At 44.2% G+C, this 26,095-nt stretch overlaps 2 protein-coding genes across 6 annotated transcripts in view; one reads left to right on the top strand and one right to left on the bottom strand.

Annotated features, from left to right (window-relative positions):
* The window catches only part of pola2 (polymerase (DNA directed), alpha 2), a 249,450-nt gene that overhangs the window by 30,681 nt on the left and 192,674 nt on the right, over positions 1 to 26,095 (top strand). The window contains exon 1 of one of the 4 annotated variants that reach the window (XM_063036320.1): positions 20,332 to 20,657. The exons of the other annotated variants lie outside the window; for them this stretch is intronic. The gene's annotated coding sequence lies outside the window, so the exon portion shown is untranslated. Of the gene's footprint in view, positions 1 to 20,331; positions 20,658 to 26,095 lie in introns of those variants that run through there. 4 annotated transcript variants of the gene reach the window in all.
* The window catches only part of LOC134339639 (phospholipase A and acyltransferase 3-like), a 43,005-nt gene that overhangs the window by 15,241 nt on the left and 1,669 nt on the right, over positions 1 to 26,095 (bottom strand). Inside the window, exons 2-3 of one of the 2 annotated variants that reach the window (XM_063036327.1) lie at positions 22,872 to 22,977; positions 3,760 to 4,025 (exon numbers count right to left, since the gene is read on the bottom strand). In XM_063036327.1, coding sequence (XP_062892397.1) covers positions 3,760 to 4,025; positions 22,872 to 22,977 — 372 coding nt within the window. The remainder of the gene's footprint in view (positions 1 to 3,759; positions 4,026 to 22,871; positions 22,978 to 26,095) is intronic. The other variant, XM_063036328.1, reaches the window with a different exon arrangement.

Here is a 26,095-nt window from a genome sequence, read left to right as displayed (position 1 = left end):
TGAGGCCAGTTCATTAGCTATGTTTAAAAGGAAGTTAGATATGGCCCTTGTGGCTACAGGGGTCAGGGGGTATGGAGGGAAGGCTGGGTTCTGAGTTGGATGATCAGCCATGATCATAATAAATGGCGGTGCAGGCTCGAAGGGCCGAATGGCCTACTCCTGCACCTATTTTCTATGTTTCTATGTTTCTATTTAGGGGGAACATTAGGGGGAACTTCTTCACTCAGAGAGTGGTGGGAGTTTTCTAAATCGATATATAGAGGGACCAACTAGAGGGGATGCAATATTGGATCTCCTGTTAGGAAACGAATTAGGGCAAGTGACAGAAGACTGTGTAGGGGAGAACTTTGATTCCAGTGATCATAACACCATTAGTTTGAATTTGATCATGGACAAGGATAGATCTGGTCCAAGGGTTGAGGTTCTGAACTGGAAGAAGGCCAAATTTGAAGAAATGAGAAAGGATCTAAAAAGCGTGGATTGGGACAGGTTGTTCTCTGGCAAAGATGTGATTGGTAGGTGGGAAGCCTTCAAAGGGGAAATTTTGAGAGTGCAGAGTTTGTATGTTCCTGTCAGGATTAAAGGCAAATTGAATAGGAATAAGGAACCTTGGTTCTCAAGGGATATTGCAACTCTGATAAAGAAGAAGAGGGAGTTGTATGAAATGTATAGGAAACAGGGAGTAAATCAGGTGCTTGAGGAGTATAAGAAGTGCAAGAAAATACTTAAGAAAGAAATCAGGAGGGCTAAAAGAAGACATGAGGTTGCCTTGGCAGTCAAAATGAAGGATAATCCAAAGAGCTTTTACAAGTATATTAAGAGCAAAAGGATTGTAAGGGATAAAATTGGTCCTCTTGAAGATCAGAGTGGTCGGCTATGTGTGGAACCAAAGGAAATGGGGGAGATCTTAAATAGGTTTTTTGCGTCTGCATTTACTAAGGAAACTGGCATGAAGTCTATGGAATTGAGGGAATCAAGTAGTGAGATCATGGAAACTGTGCAGATTGAAAAGGAGGAGGTGCTTGCTGTCTTGAGGAAAATTAAAGTGGATAAATCCCCGGGACCTGACAGAGTGTTCCCTCGGACCTTGAAGGAGACTAGTGTTGAAATTGCGGGGGCCCTGGCGGAAATATTTAAAATGTCGCTGTCTGTGGGTGAAGTGCTGGAGGATTGGAGAGTGGCTCATGTTGTTCCATTGTTTAAAAAAGGATCGAAAAGTAATCCGGGAAATTATAGGCCGGTGAGTTTAATGTCAGTAGTAGGTAAGTTATTGGAGGGAGTACTAAGAGACAGAATCAACAAGCATTTGGATAGACAGGGACTTATTAGGGAGAGTCAACATGGCTTTGTGCGTGGTAGGTCATGTTTGACCAATCTATTGGAGTTTTTCGAGGAGATTACCAGGAAAGTGGATGAAGGGAAGGCAGTGGATATTGTCTACATGGACTTCAGTAAGGCCTTTGACAAGGTCCCGCATGGGAGGTTAGTTAGGAAAATTCAGTCGCTAGGTATACATGGAGAGGTGGTAAATTGGATTAGACATTGGCTCGATGGAAGAAGCAAGAGAGTGGTGGTAGAGAATTGCTTCTCTGAGTGGAGGCCTGTGACTAGTGGTGTGCCACAGGGATCAGTGCTGGGTCCATTGTTATTTGTCATCTATATCAATGGTCTGGTTGATAATGTGGTAAATTGGATCAGCAAGTTTGCTGATGATACAAAGATTGGAGGTGTAGTAGACAGTGAGGAAGGTTTTCAGAGCCTGCAGAGGGACTTGGACCAGCTGGAAAAATGGGCTGAAAAATGGCAGATGGAGTTTAATACTGACAAGTGTGAGGTATTGCACGTTGGAAGGACAAACCAACGTAGAGCATACAGGGTTAATGGTAAGGCACTGAGGAGTGCAGTGGAACAGAGGGATCTGGGAATACAGATACAAAATTCCCTAAAAGTGTCGTCACAGGTAGATAGGGTCGTAAAGAGAGCTTTTGGTACATTGGCCTTTATTACTCAAAGTATTGAGTATAAGAGCTGGAATGTTATGATGAGGTTGTATAAGGCATTGGTGAGGCTGAATCTGGAGTATTGTGTTCAGTTTTGGTCACCGAATTACAGGAAGGATATAAATAAGGTTGAAAGAGTGCAGAGAAGGTTTACAAGGATGTTGCCGGGACTTGAGAAACTCAGTTACAGAGAAAGATTGAATAGGTTAGGACTTTATTCCCTGGAGCGTAGAAGAATGAGGGGAGATTTGATTGAGGTATATAAAATTATGATGGGTATAGATAGAGTGAATGCAAGCAGGCTTTTTCCACTGAGGAAAGGGCAGAAAAAAAACCAGAGGACATGGGTTAAGGGTGAGGGGGGAATAGTTTAAAGGGAACTAGTGGGGGTGCTTCTTCACACAGAGAGTGGTGGGAGTATGGAATGAGCTGCCAGACAAGGTGGTAAATGCGGGTTTTTTTTAACATTTAAGAATAAATTGGACAGATACATGGATGGGAATTGTATGGAGGGATATGGTCCGTGTGCAGGTCAGTGGGACTAGGCAGACAATGGTTCGGCACAGCCAAGAAGGGCCAAAAGGCCTGTTTCTGTGCTGTAGTTTCTATGGTTTCTATGGAGTGTGGAATGAGCTGCAATCTGATGTGGTAAATGCAGGCTCACTCTTAAGTATAAAGGATAAATTGGATAGATACATGGATGGGGGAGGTCTGGAGGTTTATGGACCGTGTGCTGGTCAATGGGACTAGCCGAATAAAGTTTTGGCACAGAATAGAAGGGCCGAAGGGCCTGTTTTCTGTGCTATAGTGTTCTATGGACCCTGATTCCAACTTACACTCAGTGGCCACTTTATTGGGTAACCCCTGAGTGTTCATGGTCTTCTGCTGCTGTAGCCCATCCACTACAAGGTTTGATGTGTTGTGCATTCAGAGATGCTCTTCTGCACACCACTGTTGTAACGTGTGGTTATTTGAGTTACTGTCATCTTCCTGCCAGCTTGAACCAGTCTGGTGATCTAATAAAGTGGCCACTGAGTGTATTTGGCAGTAAGATATTTGACTCACTCCATTGGGGTGGGAAATGGGGAAAAGGTTAGACTAAACTAATCCATGGAATACAAATGGATTACTCCCCTGGTGCCTCCCCCCACCCCCAAGTCCCGGCTCTTTGACATGTGACTCAGTCTGTGTTCATAGATTCCATGATTAGTTCAGCCTAACCTTTTCCCCGCTCCCTATCCCAGAATGAGTCAAATATCTTATTGCCAAACACACCCAGTGGCCACTTTATTAGGTTACCCGTATATAAGCTTGTTTATGCAACTATCTAATCAGCCAATCACGTGGCAACAACTCAATGCATAAAAGCATGCAGACATGGTCAAGAGGTTCAGTTGTTATTGTTACTACTAATAACCACCTGTTACAACAGTGGTGTGCAGAAGAGCATCTCTGAACACACAACACATTGAACCTTGAAGTTGATGGTCTACAGCAGCAGAAGACCACGAATGTACAGTACATTCAGTGGCCACTTTATTAGGGGCAGGAGGTACCTAATAAAGTGGCCACTGAGTGTATATCCCTCTATCAGGTCACCCCTCAGCCTCCTCAGTTCCACTGAGTGTATAAGACAACTGATAAATTTCAGGTATCATCATGTCCCTTACATTTGGAGGGTTAATTGCTGGTTGGAAGTCCATGTCACTCAGTGAATACTACAAAGAACAACTGATTTACGATGACGCTTTGTACTGACCTGAACTGATTTCTTTCTTCCATACCGAAGTAAGTGAACAAAGTGTTCACAGTTTGCTGTTGTTATACTGTAATACACTGTCTGTCCAGCCATTGCTTTAGCCATTTTTATAATCCAGCCAATGGGCAAAGATTCCCATACTCTGTCTGCACTGTTGTTGATAGAGTAGCAAGAACCTCCAGCGCTATTTGCAAGAGAATCCCTCCTGATCACACCAGTTTCTGTAGAACTAGATAATCCAGAACTCACACCTGAAAGCGATCCATCTAGAATTGAAATTAAAATATTTTAAGTAGTTGGACAGCATGCCTAGAATGGGTTGAATGGAAACTCAAGAGACTGCAGATGCTGAAATTGTCAGCAGTGACAATTGTCCCCAGTGGCCAATCTCTTAATCCCAATGTCAGTGCATATCCTCCTCTACAGCCACAATGAGGCCACTCTCAAGATGGAGGAGCAACACCTCGTATTCTGTCTTGGTGGCATGAACATTGATTTCTCTTAAATTCTGTTAATTTTTTCCCCAACCCCTTCCCTCTTCTATTCCTCACTGTGGGCCCTGTGTAATTTTAATGTTTCACTAATATTATAAATATATTGTTTGATTAAGAATTCTTTGTTTATTTATATAATTCATAATAAGTTGTATGTAAAAGTACGTGAATAGGATATGTCATGATGCTTCCAAGTCATAAGTGAGCGCCTCACTAAAGTAGGAATGAAATGTACACGATTTATCTCCAGCTCTGTGTTTTTCTTTCAATAAGTTTTATGTTTTGGAGTTACGAAACAAAACATTGGTGATGAGTAAGTTTTAAAACAAACCTGACGTGACTACCCACCTCATCTCAGGATGTGGCTTTTCATTCCAGAGCAAAGAAGATGCCCTTCTTCTTCAATGAAAGGGGCTTCTCTTTCTCCATCATCAATGCTACCCTCAACCGCATCTCTTCCATTTCACACACTTCTGCTCTCAACCCAACCTCCCGGCACCCAACTAGGGATAGGGTTCCTCTTGTCCTCACCTATCACCCCACCAGCCTCCGCGGCCAGCACATATATCTCTGGAACTCCCGCCACCTCCAACAGGATCCCACAGCAAGCACATCTTCCCCCCCACACACTTTCTGCTTTCCTCAGGGATTGCTCCCTATGTGACTCCCTTGTCTATTCATCCCTCTCCACTGATCCCCCTCCTGGCATTTAGCCTTTGCAAGCAGAATAAGTGCTACACCAGCCCCTATATCTCCTCCCTCACTACCGTTCAGGGTCCCAAATAGTCCTTTCAGGTGAGGAGACACTTCACCTGTGAGTTTGTTGGGGTCATATACTGTGTCCAGTGCTCCCGGTGTGGCCTCCTGCATATCAGTGACACCTGACGTAGATTGGGAGACAGCTTTGCCAAGCACCTATGCTCTGTCCAACAGAAAACAGGATTTCCCAGTGGCCACCCAATTTAATTCTACTTCCCATTCCCATTCCGATATGCCTATCCATGGCCTTCTCCACTGTTGTGATTACGCTACAGTTGGGTTGGAGGAACAACACCTTGTATTCCGTTTGGGTAGTCTCCAACCTGATGGCATGAACATCGATTTCTCGAACTTTCCCCCTTCACCCTTCCCCATCCCCTTTTCCCTCTCTCACCTTATCTCCTTGCCCACCCATTTTGGTTTGTTGCTCCTCCACCCTTTTCTTTCTTCCATGGCCTTCTGTTCTCTTTTATCAGACTTCCCTTTCTCCACTCCTGTATCTTCCAATCAGCTTCCCAGCTCTTTCCTTCATCCCTCCCCCTTCAGGTTTCACCTATCACCTCGTGTTTTTCTCTCTCCCCTCCCTCCACCTTTTAAATCTACTCCTCAGCTTTTCTTTCCTCCAGTTCTGCTGAAGGGTCTCAACCTGAAACGTTGCTTGTACTCTTTTCCATAGATGCTACCTGGCCTGCCGAGTTCCTCCAGCATTTTGTGTGTGTTGTATGGATTTCCAGCATCTGCAGATTTTCTCTTATTTATGACTACCTACCTGTTGAAGCGCAGTGAGATACCGAGTTAAAAAAAAACCACCACGTTTTGTTTCTTTTGGAATAAGAGAGAGATGTTGAAGTTTAAAAAAAGGGCAGAAAGTACAAATTCATGGGTTCATAAACGGTGAATTAAAAAAAAAAACCAGAAGTGGCTGGCTACATTGGATAAATAGGCATGGATTCTTGATTACCTGACTGGCAGACCACAGTACGTGTGCTTGCAACACTGTGTGTCCGACAGAGTGATCAGCAGCACTGGGGCTCCACAGGGGACTGTCTTGTCTCCCTTTCTCTTCACCATTTACACCTCGGACTTCAACTACTGCACAGAGTCTTGTCATCTTCAGAAGTTTTCTGATGACTGTGCCATGGTTAGATGCATCAGCAAGGGAGATGAGGCTGAGTACAGGGCGACGGTAGGAAACTTTGTCACATGGTGTGAGCAGAATTATCTGCAGCTTAATGTGAAAAAGACTAAGGAGCTGGTGGTAGACCTGAGGAGAGCTAAGGTACCGGTGACCCCTGTTTCTATCCAGGGGGTCAGTGTGGACATGGTGGAGGATTACAAATAGCTGGGGATACGAATTGACACTAAACTGGACTGGTCAAAGAACACTGAGGCTGTCTACAAGAAGGGTCAGAGCCGTCTCTATTTCCTGAGGAGACTGAGGTCCTTCAACATCTGTGGTCGGTGACCAGTGGTGTGCTTTAGGGATCTGTTCTGGGACCCCAACTCTTTGTGATTTTTATCAATGATCTGGATGAGGAAGTGAAGGGACGGGTTAGTAAATTTGCTGATGACCAAATGTTAGGGGTGTTGTGGATAGTGTGGAGGGCTGTCAGAGGTTACAACAGGACATTGATAGGCTGCAAAACTGGTCTGAGAATTGGCAGATGCAGTTCAACGCAGATAAGTGTGATGCGGTTAATTTTGGTAGGTCTAATATGATGGCAGAATATAGCATTAATGGTAAGACTCTTGGCAGTGTGGAGGATCAGAGGGGTCTTGGGGTCCGAGTCCATAGGACACTCAAAGCTGATACGCAGGTTGACTCTGTGGTTAAGAAGGCATATAGTGTATTGGCCTTCATCAATCGTGGGATTGAGTTTAAGAGTCGAGAGGTACTGTTGCAGCTACATAGGACCCTGGTCAGACCCCACTTGGAGTGCTGTGCTCAGTTCTGGTCGCCTCACTACAGGAAGGACATGGAAACCATAGAAGAGGTGCAGAGGAGATCTACAAGGGTGTTGCCTGGATTGGGGAGCATGCCTTATCAGAACAGGTTGAGTGAACTCAACCTTTTCTCCTTGAAGTGACGGAGGATGAGAGGTGACCTGATAGAGGTGTATAAGAGAATGAGAGGCATTGATCATGTGGATAGTCAGAGGCTTTTCCCCAGGGCTGAAATGGCTAGCACGAGAGGGCATAGTGTTAAGGTGCTTGGAAGTAGCTACAGAGATGTCGGGTAAGTTTTCTACGCAGAGAGTGGTGAGTGCGTGGACTGGGCTGCCAGCAGCGGTGGTGGAGGTGGAAAGAATAGGGTCTTTTAAGAGACCCCTGGATAGCTACATGGAGCTTAGAAATATAGAGGGTATGGGTAAAGCCTGTGTAGTTCTAAGGTAGGTTCATGTTTGGCACAGCTTGTTTGGCAAAGGGCCTGTATTGTGCTGTATGTTTTCTATGTTTCAATGTTTCTATACATTTTCCAACACTGTATTCCATCTGCCACTTTTTTGCCCGTTCCAATTTGTCTAAATCCTGCTGCAATCACTTTGCCTCTTCAGCACTACCTACCCCTCCACCTGTCTTTGTATCATTTTTAAACTTTGCCATGAAGCCATCAATTTCATTATCCAAACAATGTGAAAGTAGTGGTCCCAATACTGACCCCTGAGGGACACCACTAGGCACTGGCAACCAACCAGAAAAAGTCCCCTTTATTCCCATTAACTGCCTTCTGCCTGTCAGCCATTCCTCTATCCATGCCAGTATTTTTCTGTAACACCATAGGATGTTGCAACTCTCCTGAAGCAGCTTGTCTTGAGTGACAGTGAGTTCTGGGGCACAGATCTTCAGCCCTGTGGCTGGAAAGGTGTCAGATTTCTTTGATCTGCTATTTCCATTGCTCACAGCTGTTACTGGATGTCACTTGGAGTGAATTAAAGAGAGGTCACTTGAGGTTAGATCTTCAGTATAGTTTCCCCATGTGACGGGGTCCTGAATTACCCCTATGAATTGTGCTCGATTACCCCTTATGTACTGTGCTTTTGAAGAGAGAGAGAGAGTGATTTTAACACCGACAACTTGTTTTTAAGAAAGAAAGAGAGAGAGAAACGAAGACTAACTTTTGGACTGTCACTTTAAGGCACTGGGAGTAACTTCTGAATTTCTGTTGAGTTGGAGAGAGCAGCTCGTAAGTCGCTATGGTGACCGATGTTACGATTTTTCGGCAGTGTGTTTATACTTCCAAGGACATTTGCCTGCTTCTACATTTCTTACACAAAGGAAGGAGGAGTTGTTTGAATGACAGTTGGTACTCAGTACGGTGAGATAAATAGGAGGTCAGATAATATAGACCTCAGGCACATGTTTTGGACACTAAATGAGCTTTGTTGTGCCCACAGAAAAAGTGGGTTTTTGGAGGATCGATCAGTGGCTCTTGCAGTGTGAAAAGGGAGTGACCAGTGGGGAGTTGTTTGTGTGAGCAAACCTCGCCTGGGTTGATAATTCCACCACAGAAGAACGGTCCCCTTTGTTATGGTCACAGTCGGTGACTTTTAGAGGATTTCGGAAGGCAATGGGAAGATCAACAGCGTCAGCTCACCTGAAGACTCAAATCTTTCCCTCTCTTTCTCTCCATCGCTATTCAACTCAATACCACGAACTGAATTGAACTTTACTCATCATCGTAAGACTGTCTTTTTTTACCCCTAGACTTGAAGAAGCTTGGTTTTTCACGTATATTTCCACACTTACTGATATACTTACATCTATAATCATTGCTAACCTGTTTGATTTATCTACACGTGTATTACTGTATTATGTAGTTACTAATAAATAATATTAGTTAATAGCAATACTGGACTCCAAATTGTTTTCCATCCCTGCTGGTTCTTTAACCCGTCACGGGGTACGTGACACCCCATCACTCACATTATTGAATGTTCATAGTTCCCAGAATGTGACTTCCCGTTCCCTCCCATTCCCCCCCATTCCCCACCCTGCTTGTGTAGCACTAGGGATAACAAGGGAATTATACTCCACTTAGTCTGACATTAGTAGTTGGGAAGATGTTGGAGTTGATTGTTAAGGATGTGGTTTCATTGCACATTTAGACAGAGACATAACAAAGATTTTTACTTCCCATGTATGTGAAGGATGTAAGAAATAAAGTCAATTCAGTTCAATATCTTGGAACAAAATCAAGATGAGAGATTAAATTCAAATGTGATTTGTGTAATTTTCATTACTGAGGACCTGCCCTGTGACCAGAGATGAGATTGAGAACATTTCAAACAAATTTAAACTTTGACTTACCATATTCACTCAGATCGCCACTACAGATCAGAATGTGCCTTTCTTCTGAAAATATTCGGCTCCTGTTAGTTGTGCACTTTGCTCAGGTTTGCAACCTGTTTTTTCTTTCACTCATGAAATCGCTGTGTTGTGTACAACCCTTTTATAATCTGGTCTGGCAATTTAATATTTAAACTCCAGCACAGCAGAGTGCTCAATCAACACAACGTCCGCACCTCCACAAAGCTGAAAGTCTACAGAGCTGTGGTTATCCCTTCTCTCCTATATGGATGTGAGACCTGGACTCTGTATCGACGACACATCAAACATCTGGAGAAATTTCACATACGCGCCCTCCGCTCCACCCTTGGCATTCGTCGGCAAGACTGTGTCTCCAACCTGGAAGTCTTGGATCGCGCGGAGTCCACCAGCATTGAGTCCCTGATCATCAGAGCCCAGATGCGGTGGGTGGGACACGTTATCAGAATGGACGACCACCGTATGCCTCGCCAGCTGCTCTATGGTGAACTGGAGACCGAAAAGAGACCTCAAGGTTGTCAACTCAAGTGCTACAAAGACGCTGTGAAGGAAACCCTACGCTACTGTGACATCTAGCCAAAGGAATTAGAAGCTGCGTCTGCTGACAACACGCTGGCGAGCCCTGGTTTGAAGACAGGCGCTGTCAAAAATTGATGGAAAACCGTGAGCGGCGTCACAGAACAGCAGCCACAATTATTACTGAACGGACTTCCAGTGCCTCCGTTGTGCTCGACTCTGCGCTTCCAGACTGGGATTGCAGAGCCACCTCCGTCTTCACAGATGACCTGCACAACAACGTGTCTTTTTCGAATCCGAAGGACTACAACTATAATTGTCACATGAACAAGTACGTGTATGCACAGGAAAGAAGAGCTCAATTGCCATATCATTATCGGCAAATCAATTCAAGTTTAATTATTATTCAACCATACATAGATACAGCCGAACGAAACAGCGTTCCTCTCGGGCCAAGATCCAAAAATAGCAAGGAACGAAAGCATATTCACGCAATGAAAAACATATATATGCCCCCAATTGATCGTACAGTCTCCCAGCAGCGCACAGGCAATGACCATTCGGCCTGTCATCCAGCAATCAAACAAGGAAGGACAGCAGTGACAGGAAAGACTCCCTCCCTGCTGAGCACGGATGCCACACTGCACCGCTTCTGGCGTCTCCACACCTGGTTTGTTGCAGCAGGCATCCGTGACTTGAGGCCTAGTCCTTGCTGCAACTGAAGCTGCATAGCTCCCACAGCACCTGTCAACAGGCCTGCAGCAACTTACATTATCATTGTCCAACAGTCCTGCAATTGCAAGTGAAATGTCTGAGACAATTACCCACGGTTACGCTGCATGCTGCCTTTCAGCACAACCCTGAAGCCTTCAAGAAAGCAAGCAGCAACACAGTCCAGCAACTCCGACTTCCTGGCAGGCTCCTCCAACATCCCGACCACTCTTTCCCGACATCCTGCTGGTTCCACTGCAGACACCAGTCCAGCTACTCTGATCAACAAGCAGCTCATGGATGGGGTCGCCCTGCAGTACCCAAAGTTCTTGGAGTAGAAATCGCTTTCAATTATAAAAAAACAGATTTAGCAAAGAAAAAAGCATCTTTGGTTGGCCCCCAAGAGGCTACTGCATGCAAATGCGCCACCATCTTACTGGACATTTTGAATCATATACCCAGTATTTCAATCAAGTAGAATCATACACAAAGTAGTCACAAGTTAAAAAGATAAATTAAACATAAATTATACACAATTTTTACAAAAAAGAATAGAAGAAATGGAAATGTCCATTGCAGTGCAAATGGTCGTAATGTTGCTTTTACTGAGGTAGTGATTGGGATGTGCTAGTTGGTTTAAGAAACAAATGGCTGTTCATGAACCTGGTGGTATGAGAGTTCAGGCTTCTGTACCTCCTGCTCGATGGGAGTTGTGAGAAGATGGCATTGGGATCTTTTGGTGATCGATACTGCTGTTCTGCAACAACTCTTGATGTAGGTACTACCAAGGAGGGATGTGCCCCTGATTTATTGGGCCAAGTCCACTACTCTCTGCAGCTTCTTGTGTTTCTTCATTCAAATTAACATATCAGACCATAATGCAATCAGTCAGGATTCTTTCCAGTAGTTTTGTGAGCTACCTGCAAAACGTCACTATTGGTCACCAGCATCATCTTGGTCACTACCTTAAGGTTGATTTTCTTGGCGACTTCACAGTAGAACCAAGAAATTCAACAGAATCAATGAAAAATGATGCACAATTGAAGACTGACAACCAATGTGCAAAAGAAAGACAATCTATGCAAATACATGACTAGCTGGGGTGTTAGCTGGTACACCAGCCCTGTCAGCTTTCAATCCCTTCAGTCACTTATGTAAATAAATGACCTGAATGTAAATATATAGGGGTGGGCTATTAAGATTGCAGAGGATACAAAGATAATCTACAGTCCATATTCAGATTTGAAGTCTGGTGGCTGAAGTTAGTTGCTGAAGTTTTTTGCTATATGTGCTAACCCCAAAAATGCCCTAACAGTACCTCCTCTTGGCCCTCCTGGACAAAATAAATTTGTACCAAAAGAGGCCAAACTTTAGGAGGATCTGCTCAAACAGGGCAGCAGAAATGTCCTGTTTCGGAATCCATCCCAATGACTCTATGTGCATCTACATTGGGTATATAAAGGGAGTACAGGAGGATAAATACCTGGCCCTGGTGGCCCTGTCAAATAGTGCAAGCTGCATCATTTGCAACTCAACATCAGTAAGATAAAGGAGATGGTGACGGACTTTAGAAAGACTAAGCTTGCTCTGCTCCCTGTTACTATTGGTGGTGAGCATATGGATGTGGTGAGGACCTACAAGTACCTGGGGGTACCCTTTCGTCTGGCCTATCTCAATGGCCCATGATACTATCGTTGAATAGGTCAATCCTACTGCTATCCCCAAATCTAAAACTTCCTGGTGGCCTGAGCTCAACCTCAAACCTGATTAGATTTCCCCTCAACCTGACAGGTATGGCAAGTCCTGCAAAAATTCACAACATCCTTTCTTAAACTAGGCCAGTAAAATTCCTTCATAATTCTGTTCACTGTCTTCGTCACTCCACAATGTCCACCTAAAGGCATACTGTGAGCCATGTTTAAAATTTCAGCCCTGTAAACTTTCTGAACCACCACGTGAAGTTCAGTAACCCAATTCTCACTTGTAGGCACAGTGGCTGGTCTCCACTTCCTCATCAATGCCCCGTCTTTAAGGTAGTATCCCACTGACTCTCTCTGAACCTCCTCTTCTGTGAGAGCTGTCTCTCTTAAAGCCACCATTTCAGAATCTCGCTTCTGTTCCTCTATAAGTTCATCCCTGGACAAGGACAAACCTTTCTCATACACCTTACTCTCCAAATCCTGTTGTAACATAGAAGGTAGAGAAGTCTGTGATGCATCATCATACTTTAAAACTCTGGTTTTGCTATCATGGGCCTCAACAGTCTTCCTACACATGCTTCGAGTAACTGCACATGTGGGATAAACATCATCTTGGAGAGGGGTCAACCTCCCCCCATTGTTTACTAAACTTAGCATTATCACCAGACTTATAACTATCATGTGTACATTGTGGAAGAGGCCAAATAATCCATTCATCCTATTTCTATGACCTTCATTCTGACATGTTTCCATAACTTCAATCAACAATTACAACCCATTACAGTCCTTCTCCACAATATCATCATGAATAACATCATAACCTTGCAGGTGTTTACCTCCAAATGTCCAAACAAAATTCCACAGAGTGGCACATACTTCTTCAGCAGGCCTTTGACCTGCAAGCAGGGTCAAAGGTCTCGCAACCAATCCAACTCTTCCCAGCACTTTATCCAAAAGTCCAGGAACAACACTTTTCCCCTCATTTTCAGGAACACTTACCTCATCAGCCACCTCATCACTAACTTTTAAAACACTGTCTAATACAAGTGACTGAGAATCCTCACATTCCACTGGTACCAGGGTTAACCCCTTATTCACTGAACCAAGATCATCTGACACAAAAAAACTGCATTCCTTTTCAACCAAGTCAGGCACCTCAGAGTTTAACTGAGCTTCAACACAAGGTACAGAACTCTGTGAATTCACAGGTACTTCAACAACCTGAACACAGGCAATCAGGACAGCTGCCTCTTCTGGGTTTTCATCCCTTGTCCCAGTTTCAAATTCAAAGTCACCCTGAATCTCCCAGCTACTCTCTGGGTAAATCTCATCTGGAGTAAGTGCAAGCTCGTGGGTTAAAACAACTTTGTCTGCTTTCTTAGCAGACTCCCGCAGGGTGGCGGCATCCTCTTCATCTAGGTATGCCCTTACATCATCAGGAATACAACTTTTAAATTCATCAAACAAATCAAGCTCTTTCAAGCTGTAAAAATCATTAGGGTCTGACACTAAACCTCTCGGCTGCCACATCTCCCTTTTAAACTGTCTCTGTCTTTCTGCCTCTTCTCTCTGTTTGTCTGCCGCTCTAGCCTCATGGATCCTCTGCCTTTCTGCTTCATCAGCCTCGAGCTGTTTTAATTGCAATTTCAATTTCAATTTCAACTGAACCTCAGCCTCAGTATGTACCTTACCTTCAGCAAATAAATCTAACGCCTCCTCATCAAACATTCCCTTATCTATAAAACGCTGGGCTATTACCGTCTGCATCTCAGCTCTCCTCATGTTAGTGGTCACCTTTAGTCTTAACTTTTGAGCAATTCGCAACAGCACATTCCTCGTAGCATCATCCAACACCTCAGGGGTTGGTTCTGCCGCAAACTTATTAACTTCAAACTCCATTTCTGCTGATATTCCACACAACCAAATCAAAAGGGATTTTCCCCAATCAATTCAAACAGCACCCCCCCCCCCCATCAATTTGTTCATATCACGGACACAGGCCTCAATTTTGATAGGGACCCCGTGACATGTTAAAGAACCAGCAGAGATGGAAAACACTTTGGAGTCCGGTATTGCTATTAACTAATGGAATTGATTAGTAACTACGCAATACAGTAATATAAATGCAGATATATAAAACAGGTTAGCAATGATTATATATAAGTAACTGTGGAATATATATGAAAACCAAGCTTCTTCAAGTCTATGGGTAAATAGGTAGTTCTTACGATGATGAGTAAAGTTCAGTTCAGTTCGTGGTATTGAGTTGAGTAGTGATGGAGAGAGAGAGAGAGGGAAAGATTTGAGTCTTCAGGTGAGCTGACGCCGTCGATCTTCCCATTGTCCTCCGAAATCCTCTAAAAGTCACTGACTGTGACCACAACAAAGAGGACCGTTCTTCTGTGGTGGAATTATCAACCCAGGCGAGGGTTGCTCACACAAACAACTCCCCACCGGTCACTCCCTTTTCACACTGCAAGAGTCACTGATCGATCTGCCTGATCAATCCTCCAAAAACCCATTTTTTTCTGTGGGCACAACAAAGCTCATTCAGTGTCCAAAAACATTTGCCTCAGGTCTATCGTCTAACCTTCTATTTATCTCACCGCACTGAGTACCAACTGTCACTCAAACAGCTCCTCCCTTCTCTGTCTGTGTAAGAATACAAGCAGGCAATGTCCTTGTAGAAATGTAAACATACTGCCGAAAAATCATAACACCATCTCAAAGCAGTCTTCGCCTCTCTTTCTCTTAAAAACAAGATGTCAGTGTTAAATAACGCCCTCGCTCTCTTTTTTTAACAAGGTGCCAGGTGTTTGGCACGTCTTTCTCTCTCTTTTCAAAAGCACAGTTCATCGCTAATTTGCTTAGACAGTTCAAAAGTATATCCCTTAAAGGGAAATTACAGGCTGCAGACAGCAGTGATCACAGTTGAAAAGAGGTACATCTACAACAGTAACTAGTAGTTTTGTAAGCTACCTGAAAAATGTCACTGTTGGTCACCGGTGCTGTCTTGGTCACTACCTTGATATTCATTTTCTTGCTGACCTCACAGTGGAACAAAAAAACACAGCAGAATCAATGAAACACTACACACAAACACTCTTTCAGTGGCTAAGGAGTTGCAAATGAAATCAAACTTTTTTTGCAGTAGCTATTGGCCTTACAACAGAGGGTAGGCCAACAATGATCAAAGAGTCAAAGAAAAGTACAGCACAGAAACAGGCCATTCGGCCCATCTAGTCTGTGCTGAGCTATTTAACCTGCCTACTCCCATTGACCTGCACTGGGACCGTAGCCCTCCATACCCCTATCATCCATGTACCTATCCAAATTTCTCTTAAATGTTGAAATTGAGCTTATGTGCACCACTTGTGCTGGTAGCTCATTCCACACTCTCACGATCCTCTCAGTGAAGAAGGTTCCCCTCATGTTCTTCTTAAACTTTTCACCTTTCACCCTTAACCCATGACCTCTAATTGTAGAACCACCTAACCTCAGTGGGAAAAGCCTGCTTGCATCTACCCTGTCTATACCCCTCATAATTTTGTATACCTCCGTCAAATCCATATAACTCAGACCTGGCAACATCCTTGTAAGTTTTCTCTGGACTCTTTCAACCTTATTTATATCTTTCCTGAGGGTAGGTCACCAAAACTGCGCACAATACTCCAAATTAGGTCTCATCAATGTCTTGTACAACTTTAACATAACATCCCATCTCCTGTACTCAGTACATATCTCTCTCTCTCTCTGGGACTGGGGAAGGCAGCTCTAGGATTGTGGTCACTCCAACAAAGACTATGTTTTTAGAGCTGAGGTGATCAGTCTTGTAAATTTAAAGCAGATTAGTAAGGGCATCAAAGATGACAGGGAGAAGGCAGAAAAATGGGGATGACAGAGATAATAAATGAGCCAGGATGGAATAGCAGAAAAAACTCAATGGGCCGAATGACCTCAGTCTGCTTCTATGTCTTATGGCCTTAAGGAGCTCCAACATTTACAACACTTTCTCTTGTATGTCATGTGACTCCCATCACTGGAGTGTTCTCCATCTGATACCACTGGCTTCAGTTTCACCTGATGACACGGACAGTTCCTCCTACCCTACCTCTGGGTTCCAGGAGGCTTGGAACTGAACAGTCTTGGGAAAACACAAATCGCACTTTGATACATTGTTTACAGTTGAGAAAGTGGTATTTGAGAGCACTATTAACAATAGGTTTCATCGCTATTAATGCTGTTTGGCCTGCTGAGTTCCTGCAGCATTTTGTGCGTGTTGCTTTGGGTTTTCCAAATCTGCAGACTTTCTCATGTTTGTAATTAGGTGGTTGCTGGCTGGATTGGATTTTCCCTACCAGTTGTGAACAGGAGATACTGGGACAGTATCTGGGAAATACTGGGACAGATACTGGGAAAGCGTGAGCACCTTTATGTTAATTGACGATGACATCTGAGAAGACCTGTCCTGGGACGAACACACTAATGTGACCTCGAAGAAGCACATAGTGGTTAGTGTGACGCCATTACAGCTGGAGTTCAGTTCAGGTGCCATCTGTAAGGAGTCTATGTTCTCGCCATGGATTAAGTGTGTTTTCCCCAGTTGCTCCATTTACCTTCCACAATCTAGAGACATACTGGGAAGGCTAATTGCTCATTGTAAATTGTCCCATGATTAGGTTAGGGTTAATTGGGGTTGTTGGGTTTTGTTGAGGCAGCAAAACCTCAGTCAAGTTAGTAAGACATGATTTGCCCCACAGAAGTCCATTCTGGCTCTCCCTATTTGGGCCATGTTTTTCCAAATGCTCACAAATCATATCTCTAAGAATTCTCTCCTGTAACTTCCCTACCACTGATGTGAGACTCATTGGTCTATGGTTTCAAGGACTATCCCTGGTTCCCCTGCAGAGTAACAGAACATTAACTACTCACCAGTCCTCTGAGACCTTGCCTGTGGCTAGAGAGAACATGAAGATATCGGTCAAGACCCCAGCAACCTCATCCCTTGCCTCTCTCAATAAACTGGGGTATATCCTATCAGGACCTAGGGATTTGTCCACCTTTTCATAGACCCAATGCTGCCTCCTCCTTAACCTAAACATGCCCTGGCATATTACCTGTAGTATGCCTGGCACTGATTTCCCTGTCCTCTATGTCCTTCTCCTTGGTAAGTACTGATGTAAGGTACTCATTAAGGACCTCAACCACATCCATCACATCCAAGCCAACGTTACCCCCTTTCTCCTTGGGTGGTCTTACTCTCTCCCTAGTTATCCTCTTGTTCTTGATGTATGTATACAATGCATTAGGATTCTCCTTCATCCTACCTGCTAAAGACCTTTCATGTTCTCTCCAGGCTTTCCTAATTCTCTTCTTGAGTTCTCTTCTGGCTTCTTTATAACCCAAAGGCCTATATTGGATTCTAGCTTCCAAATCTTTACATACTTTTTCTTTTCCTTCTTGACTAAATTTGTCACTTCTCTCAACATCTAAAGTTATCTTACCTTGCCATCCCTCTGACTGGAACTCTGCCTGTCCTGTACTCTGTGCAGTTGATCTTTAAAACACCCTCCACATGCCCAAATAGCTGGTCACAATCAACTCTCCCTAGTTCCTGCCTAATGCTCTCGTAATTTGCACTGCTACAAATTAATACTCTTCTGCAAGGACCATTCTTAGGCTTTTCTATACTAAGAAGTTAATGTCACTGTTCCCTAACTGCCCACCGACTGAAAGGTCAGCCACCTGACCAGATCATTTCCCAGCACCAGGTCCAATACAGCCCCTCTTCTTGTTGGACTATCTGCATATTGATTTAAGAAACCCTCCTTGATGCACCTGACAATTTCTGCCCCATCTAAGTCTCTAGCATTAAGTCGGTCCCAGGGAAATTGAAGTCTTGCATGAAACAACCTGATATTTAGAACTTCCCTTCATCTGCCCGAAAATCTGTTCCTCAATGTCCTGGTGGCTATTGGGGGTCAGGTATAATCCTAACACTGTGTAGGCAGAAGGGGTTAGTTTAGTTCAGCATTTGATTACTAATTTACTTAGTTTTTTGCCCAACAAGGTGGGCTGAATGGCCTATTCTAATGCTATACTGTTCTTTGTCCTGTGTTAGTAATATTTATCTCTGTACTGTACTGCTGGCACAAAAAACAAATTTCATGTCTTTAAGTCAATGATAATAATTCTGACCCTAATTCTGAACCATGTCTTTCCCAGCCCGAACCTGACTGGAGTGAGTGGAATCTGACTGTCATTTATGTATCATAAAGCCATTCAATATGGAACCCCCTTGTAATATGCCCCATCCATGTGGATGCAGCCAGCTGGGAGACCAAAGTCACTCAGACCCCCTCAGAGAACAGTTGATGTATTGCCTTGATTTGTATTTGCCCGATATGATTTCTTTTCTCCATGTCTGTCTGTCTAGGTACCATATCTGATGTGGATGTTGGTGACCATGGTTTTCCATATAGATCTATCCCTTGTTCTTTGGATGACTTCCATTTCTTCAATGTGTAGCCACCTGGCTAGGCTTCTGAAGTAAATTAACAAAGTGTTCACAGTTGTCTTCCAGTAAACTGTAACACACTTCCTCTCCTACATTTGCTTTTGCCCTTTCCATTACCTCATCAATGGGTAACGGTTTCTATTTTCTGTCTGACTGTTGTTGACACACCAGTGATCACCTCCAATGACTGTAGCAAGAGGCTCCCTCTTAATCACAGCAGTTTTTTCAGAGCTAGACAATCGAATACCCACAGCCGCACTCACTCCATCTAGAAAACATATTAAAGGATTCTTTACTGAATCTGATAGAATCCCCGGGATGGGTTGAATGGAATGGGGACAGAGATTCCAGGGAAGGGAAGGATCTGGATGGGAACCAATATCCTGACTGGAAGGTTCACGAATGCTGCTCAGGAGGGTTTAAACTCGTTTGAGAGGGGGATGGGAACCATAGCACCAGGACAGAAAACAGAGGGATAGAGAGAAGATAGATGTCAGGCCAGTGAAAGCAGCCAGAAGTGAAGCAATAGATACAAAAGAGAAGGAGGTAAAAGATGTGTGTGTGTGTGTGTGGGGGGGGGGGCACGAGGTGGAATAACCTGCACTACTAATCCGGGGCAATATCACAACTGCACTCAGACGGGACATAACGGAAGGCTTGGTCCACTGAGCTTATATGGGTGGGACTCAAAAATAGGAAGGGTGCAATTACTCAAATAAGATTGGACTACAGACCTCCCAGTAGCCACGGGGAAATTGAGGAAGAGGTATGCAGGCATGTGAAGGAAAGAGGTAAAAACATCATATTTGTTGTTATGGGAGACTTCGACTTACCTAGAATAAACTGGTACCTTCTTAGTGCAAGCAGTATTGATGGAGCAGAATTTGTTAGGTGCATCCATGAGGGTTTCTGAAATCAATATTAGATAGACCAACACAAGGAGAGGCTGTAGTGGACCTGGTTGGGTAATGAACCTGGCCAGGTGACTGACCTTTCAGTGAGTGAGTGATTAGGGGACAGTGACCTCAACTCCTTAAGTCTTCAGATAGCTATAGAAAAGGATAAATATGGACCTTGTGGTCATGTGAGCATTGGGCAGGAACTAGGGAGAGTTAATTGGGAAAGCTGTTTTTGGGCATATGGAGGGTGTAGGTATGTTCCAGTCTGAAGGAAGGACAAAGATGGTAAGGTAAGATGACCTTAGATGCCAAGAGAGTTGATGAGTAAACCTTCGGAATCTGGAATTCTGTAGAGCCCTTTAGGATTATAAGGAAGCCAGCGAAGAGCTCAGGAAGTTTATCAAGAAAGCCAGGAGTGGTCCATGTAAAAGTCCTTGGCAAGTAAAGAAATCCCAAGGCATTGTACACACCCGTCAAGAGCAAGAGGATATATAGGGGGAGCATAGACCAGCGGTCCCCAACCACCATGGTAAGGCATGCGCTACCGGGCCGCGAGGAAACGATATGATTTGGCGATAGGAGTCAGCGGCACCTTTCCCTGTCACGCCCACTGTTGAGCCATTACGCATGCGAGGTCATTACCCGCGCGTCATCCATGTCAGCGCGGGAAGAAGATCAATTCCTCGAGCTTGCAAATGACGGCGGGCTGAAAAGTATGTTTGACATAACATCTCTGCCGGCATTCTGGATCAAAGTCAAGGCTCAATATCCTGAGATAGCCACGAAAGCACTGAAAACGTTGCTTCCATTTCCAACATATCTCTGCAATGAATGCAACGAAAACTAAATTGCGGAATAGACTGGACATAAGGAACCCCCTTCGAGTATCGCTGTCTCCCATCACCCCTCCATAGGACCGTCTTGTTGCAGGAAAACAAATATTCAGCCCAGGGCTCCCACCGATTCAGCGATATTGGTGCGTTGCAATGATTTTATATGTTCATACGAGGAAAATATGCGCTGTGTGTTTGATATCCAAACGTTACTTAAAATGTTATGATGCTATTATAAGTGACTTATATAACCATGTAACAATTACGGGACGGAAATAGGCGATCTCTGCCCTTCTAATCCGTGCCGAACGCTACTCTCACCTAGTCCCACCGACCTGCACTCAGCCCATAACCCTCCATTCCTTTCCTGTCCATATACCCATCCAATTTTTCTTTAAATGATAATATCGAACCTGCCTCTACCACTTCTATTGGAAGTTCGTTCAACACTTCAAGCTCCCCTGTCCTCCCCTGGTAATTGTCTTATCGCTATAATCATGCGAGGAAAATATGCGCTGTGTATTTAATATTAAATTCGTTAGATAAACCCTTTTAGAAACGAAATTGAGGGTATTAGCCACTTATCACCTATATTCCGGTCGTGATTAACACACGCCGCCGCCACCAACAGAATCGGCAAAAACAATTTTTAAGAAATCAGCATGTAGACGCACTGGTGCCCGCGCAAGGCTTCATGGTCATTGTAGTCTTTCACGGGGTAAACCCAACGTATTTGACTGCTACTCTTGTACGTTAGCAACCCTACCGCCCGGTCGGCCGGTCCGCAGTACGAAAAAGATTGGGGACCCCTGGCATAGACCACTTAAAGATAAAGGGAGATCAGTGCAGGGTGTATTAACAGTCTAGGCTATTTCAAGGTAAAGATGGATAGAGTGTTGTGTCCCTATAAGAGCATTAAGGTGGATAGGTCTGCAGGCTTGAAAGGATATGCCCCAGTATACTGACAGAGGCAAGGGATGAGGCCTTGACCAATATCTCATGGTTTATGGTGTAGTTCAGAAGGCATATGGCATGCTTGCCTTTATTAGTTGAGGCATTGTTCAGAAGTCAGGAAGTTGTGTTGCAGCTTTATAAAAGTACAGCTGTGCTGCATCATGGAGTATTGCATACAGTTCTGGTCAGCACACATTATAGGCTTTGGAGAGGGTTCAGAAGAGGTTTACCAGGATGTTGCCTGGATCAGAGGGTATGTGCTCTAATGAGAGGGTAGATGACCTCTGACCTACTGAATAAGCTGCGGACACACTCAGCTCTGCTGTCACAGGATCATTGCAGAAAATCTTTCGTACCAAATGCAATAAGCATATACGACTGCTCATCTCTGTGCGACACTACTGTACCCATCATAGTACAATTTAAAGTTAAAGTTCTGTCCCAAGCCTTTGTGGCCCATCAGGCCTGTGCTTATGCCGGTTTCTGTGGCGTGAAGCGACTGAGAGTACGAGACTCTTCCCCCCCCCCCGATAGGACACCAGTCTATCATGAGGTTAACCCCCAGTATTTGCCGGTACCCATTTTCAGCTGGGTGGACTGGAGCATTGTGTGGTTAAGTGCCTTGCTCAAAGACACAACATGCTGCCTTGGCCGAGACCCGAACCCATGACCTTCAGATTGTGAGCCCAACACCCTAACCACTTGGCCACGCGCCACACTAGTGTCTGCTTATTTCCTGTATTATTATCACACATTGTTACATTAGTATTGTGTATATTATTATTCTGTACTTCATTATTAATTAAGTCTGCACACTGCTAAGTGTGTTTTTAAATGTTGCCGCTGTAATGAAAGAATTTCCCACTTGGGATCAATAAAGTATTTATTATTATTACTATTATTATTATTACTTTGATTATTAAAACTTTGGTTGTTTTACTGGAGCAGCAAAGGCTGAGGGGAGATCTGATCAAGGTTTGTAAAATTATGAGAGGCATAGATAGAATAGACAAGGAGTATCTGTTTTCCAGGGTTGAAATGTCTAACACCAGAAGGCATGCATTGAAGGTGAGAGGGGGCAGGTTCGAAGGGGAATGTGAGGGGTAAGTTTTTTACTCAGAGGGTGGTGGGTACCTTTGTTGTGCTGCCTGGAGTGGTGGTTGAAGCATTACAGACTTTTAAGAGATGTTCACATTGGCAGATGAATATAATGAGAGTAGAAACATATGGACATTGTGTAGGCAGAAGTGATTAGTTGAGCTGGCCATTTGATTATTAATATAATTGGTTTGGCACAACACTGTGAGATGAAGGGTCTGTTCCTGTGCTGCACTGTCCTGTGTTCCAGACTTCTTCAATACAAGATGCATGAAATAGGAGAAAGGGGCATCCATAGCTTTTACCTGAAGTTAAATGTACAACTTCTCCATCTCCAGTGTAGATGGCCCAATGTTGATATCCTGTCCGGAATATTTCAATCAAGTCTCCAGGTTGTGGTTTACGAGAAGGCTGGAAACAAGACAGGGATCACAATAGAGAGCAGCAGGGGATGTTTGAAATGTATTTGTTTATAGCTGTATGGATTTGAGTGGTGTGAACAACTCCAACAAGTGGTGTGCCACAGGGATTGGTGACCAGAAATGAGATTAAAACACTTCAAACAAAATTACAGAGCAACACGCACACAAAATGCTGGAGGAACTCAGCAGGTCAGGTAGCATCTGTGGTCAACGTCTTGGGCTAAGACTCTTCATCAGGACTGGAAAGGAAAGGGGAGGAAGCCAGAATAAGAAGGTGAGGGGAGGGGAAGGAGTACAAACTGGAAGGCAATACAGTAGCTGAGACCAGGTGGGCGGGTTTGGGGTGATGAAGTAAAAAGCTGGGAGATGATAGGTGGAAGAGGTAAAGGGCTGGAGAGGAAGGAATCTGACAGGAGAGGGGAGTGGACCGTGGGAGAAAAGGAAAGAGGAAGGGCACCAGTGGGACATGATAGGCAGGTTAGTAGAAGAGAAGAGGCAAGAGGGGAGCCAGAGTTGGGAATGGAAGAGGAGGAAGGGGGAGAGTGAAAAATTACTGTATTTTAGAGAAATCAATGTTCTTGCCATCAGGTTGAAAGCTATCCATTTGGAATATGAGATGCTCCTCCAGTCTGAGTGGCCTCCTTATGGCAGTACAGGAGGTCATGGACCAAAATGTTGGAATGGGACTGGGGATTGGAATTAAAATGGTTGGCCACTGGGAAACACTGCTTTTTGGATGAGCGAAGGTGTGTGACAAAGCAGTCCCCCAATCTGTGTCCAGTCTCACCAATGTAGTGGAGGCTTCTTCAGGAGCACCTCACACAGTGGACAATCCCAACAGATATGCAGGTAACATGTTGCTTCAACCAGAAGAACTGTTTGGAGCCCTGACTGACAATAGACAATAGGTGCAGGAGTAGGCCATTCAGCCCTTCGAGCCAGCACCGCCATTCACTGCGATCATGGCTGATCATCCACAATCAGTATCCAGTTCCTGCCTTATCCCCATAACCTTTGATTCCGCTATCTTTAAGAGCTCTATCCATCTCTTTCTTGAAAGCATCCAGAGACTTGGCCTCCACAGCCTTCTGGGGCAGAGCATTCCATACATCCACCACTCTCTGGGTGAAAAAGTTTTTCCTAAACTCCGTTCTAAATGGCCTACCCCTTATTCTTAAACTGTGGCCTCTGGTTCTGGACTCACCCATCAGCGGGAACATGCTGCCCGCCACCAGCGTGTCCAATCCCTTAATAATCTTATATGTTTCAATAAGATCCCCTCTCAGCCTTCTAAATTCCAGTGTATACAAGCCCAGTCGCCCCCTTCTTTAACATATGACAGTCCCGCCATCCCGGGAATTAACCTTGTGAACCTACGCTGCATTCCTTCAATAGCAAGAATGTCCTTCCTCAAATTTGGAGACCAAAACTGCACACAGTACTCCAGGTGTGGTCTCACCAGGGCCCTGTACAGCTGCAGAAGGACCTCTTTGCTCTTGTACTCAATTCCCCTTGTTATGAAGGCCAGCATGTCATTAGCTTTCTTCACAGCCTGCTTGCTTTGCTGACTGATGTACAAGAACACCTAGATCTCATTGTACTTCCTCTTTTCCTAACTTGACTCCATTTAGATAATAATCTGCCTTCCTGTTCTTACCACCAAAGTGGATAACCTCATATTTATCCACATTAAACTGCATCTGCCATGCATCTGCCCACTCACCCAGCCTGTCCAAGTCACCCTGCATTCTCATAACATCCCCCTCACATTTCACACTGCCACCCAGCTTTGTGTCATTGGCAAATTTGCTAATGTTACTTTTAATTCCCTCATCTAAATCATTAATGTATATTGTAAACAGCACTGAACCCTGCGGTACCCCACTGGTCACCGCCTGCCATTCCAAAAGGGACCCATTAATCGCTACTCTTTATTTTCTGTCAGCCAGCCAGTTTTCAATCTATGTCAGTACTCTGCCCCCAATACCATGTGCCCTAATTTTGCCCACTAATCTCCTATGTGGGACTTTATCAAAGGCTTTCTGAAAGTCCAGGTACACTACATCCACTGGCTCTCCCTTGTCCATTTTCATAGTTACATCCTCAAAAAATTTCAGAGGATTAGTCAAGCACGATTTCCCCTTTGTAAATCCATGCTGACTTGGACCAATCCTGTTACTACTATCCAGATGTGTCATAAATTCATCTTTTATAATTGACTCCAGCATCTTTCCCACCACCGATGTCAGGCTAACCAGTCTATAATTCCCTGTTTTCTCTCTTCCTCCCTTCTTGAAGAGAGGGACAACATTAGCCACCCTCCAATCCACAGGAACTGATCCTGAATCTATAGAACATTGGAAAATGATTACCAATGTGTCCACGATTTCTAAAGCCACCTGCTTAAGTATCCTGGGATGCAGACCATCAGGTCCCGGGGACTTATCAGCCTTCAGACCCAGCAGTCTATCCAACACCATTTCCTGCCTAATATAAATTTCCTTCAGTTCATCCATTACCCTAGGTCCTTTGGCCACTATTACATCTGGGAGATTGTTTGTGTCTTCCTTAGTGAAGACAGATCCAAAGTACCTGTTCAACTCGTCTCCCATTTCCTTGTTCCCCATAATAAATTCACCCATTTCCGTCTTCAAGGGCCCAATTCTGGTCTTAAATATTTTTTTCCTTTTCACATACCTAAAGAAGCTTTTACTATCCTCCTTTATATTCTTGGCTAGTTTACCTTCATACCTCATTTTTTTCTCCACGTATTGCCTTTTTAGTTACCTTCTGTTGCTCTTTAAAAGCTTCCCAATCCTCCGGCTTCCCACTTGTCTTTGCTATGTTATACTTCTCTTTTATTTTTATACTGTCCATTACTTCCCTTGTCAGCCACGGCCTCCCCTTACTCCCCTTAGGATCTTTCTTCCTCTTTGGAACGAACTGGTCCTGCGCCTTCCGCATTATTCCCAGAAGCACTTGCCATTGCTGTTCCACTGTCATCCCTGCTAGGGTATTGTTCCATTGAACTTTGGCCAGCTCCTCCCTCATAGCACCATAGTTCCCTTTGTTCAACTGTAATACTGACACTTCCGAGTTTCCCTTCT

The sequence above is a fragment of the Mobula hypostoma genome, chromosome 30, assembly GCF_963921235.1.
Source record: "Mobula hypostoma chromosome 30, sMobHyp1.1, whole genome shotgun sequence".
NCBI classification, from domain to species: domain Eukaryota; kingdom Metazoa; phylum Chordata; class Chondrichthyes; order Myliobatiformes; family Myliobatidae; genus Mobula; species Mobula hypostoma.
The sequence above is the reverse complement of the archived record's forward strand: the minus strand, read 5'-3'. Positions and strand labels throughout refer to the sequence as shown.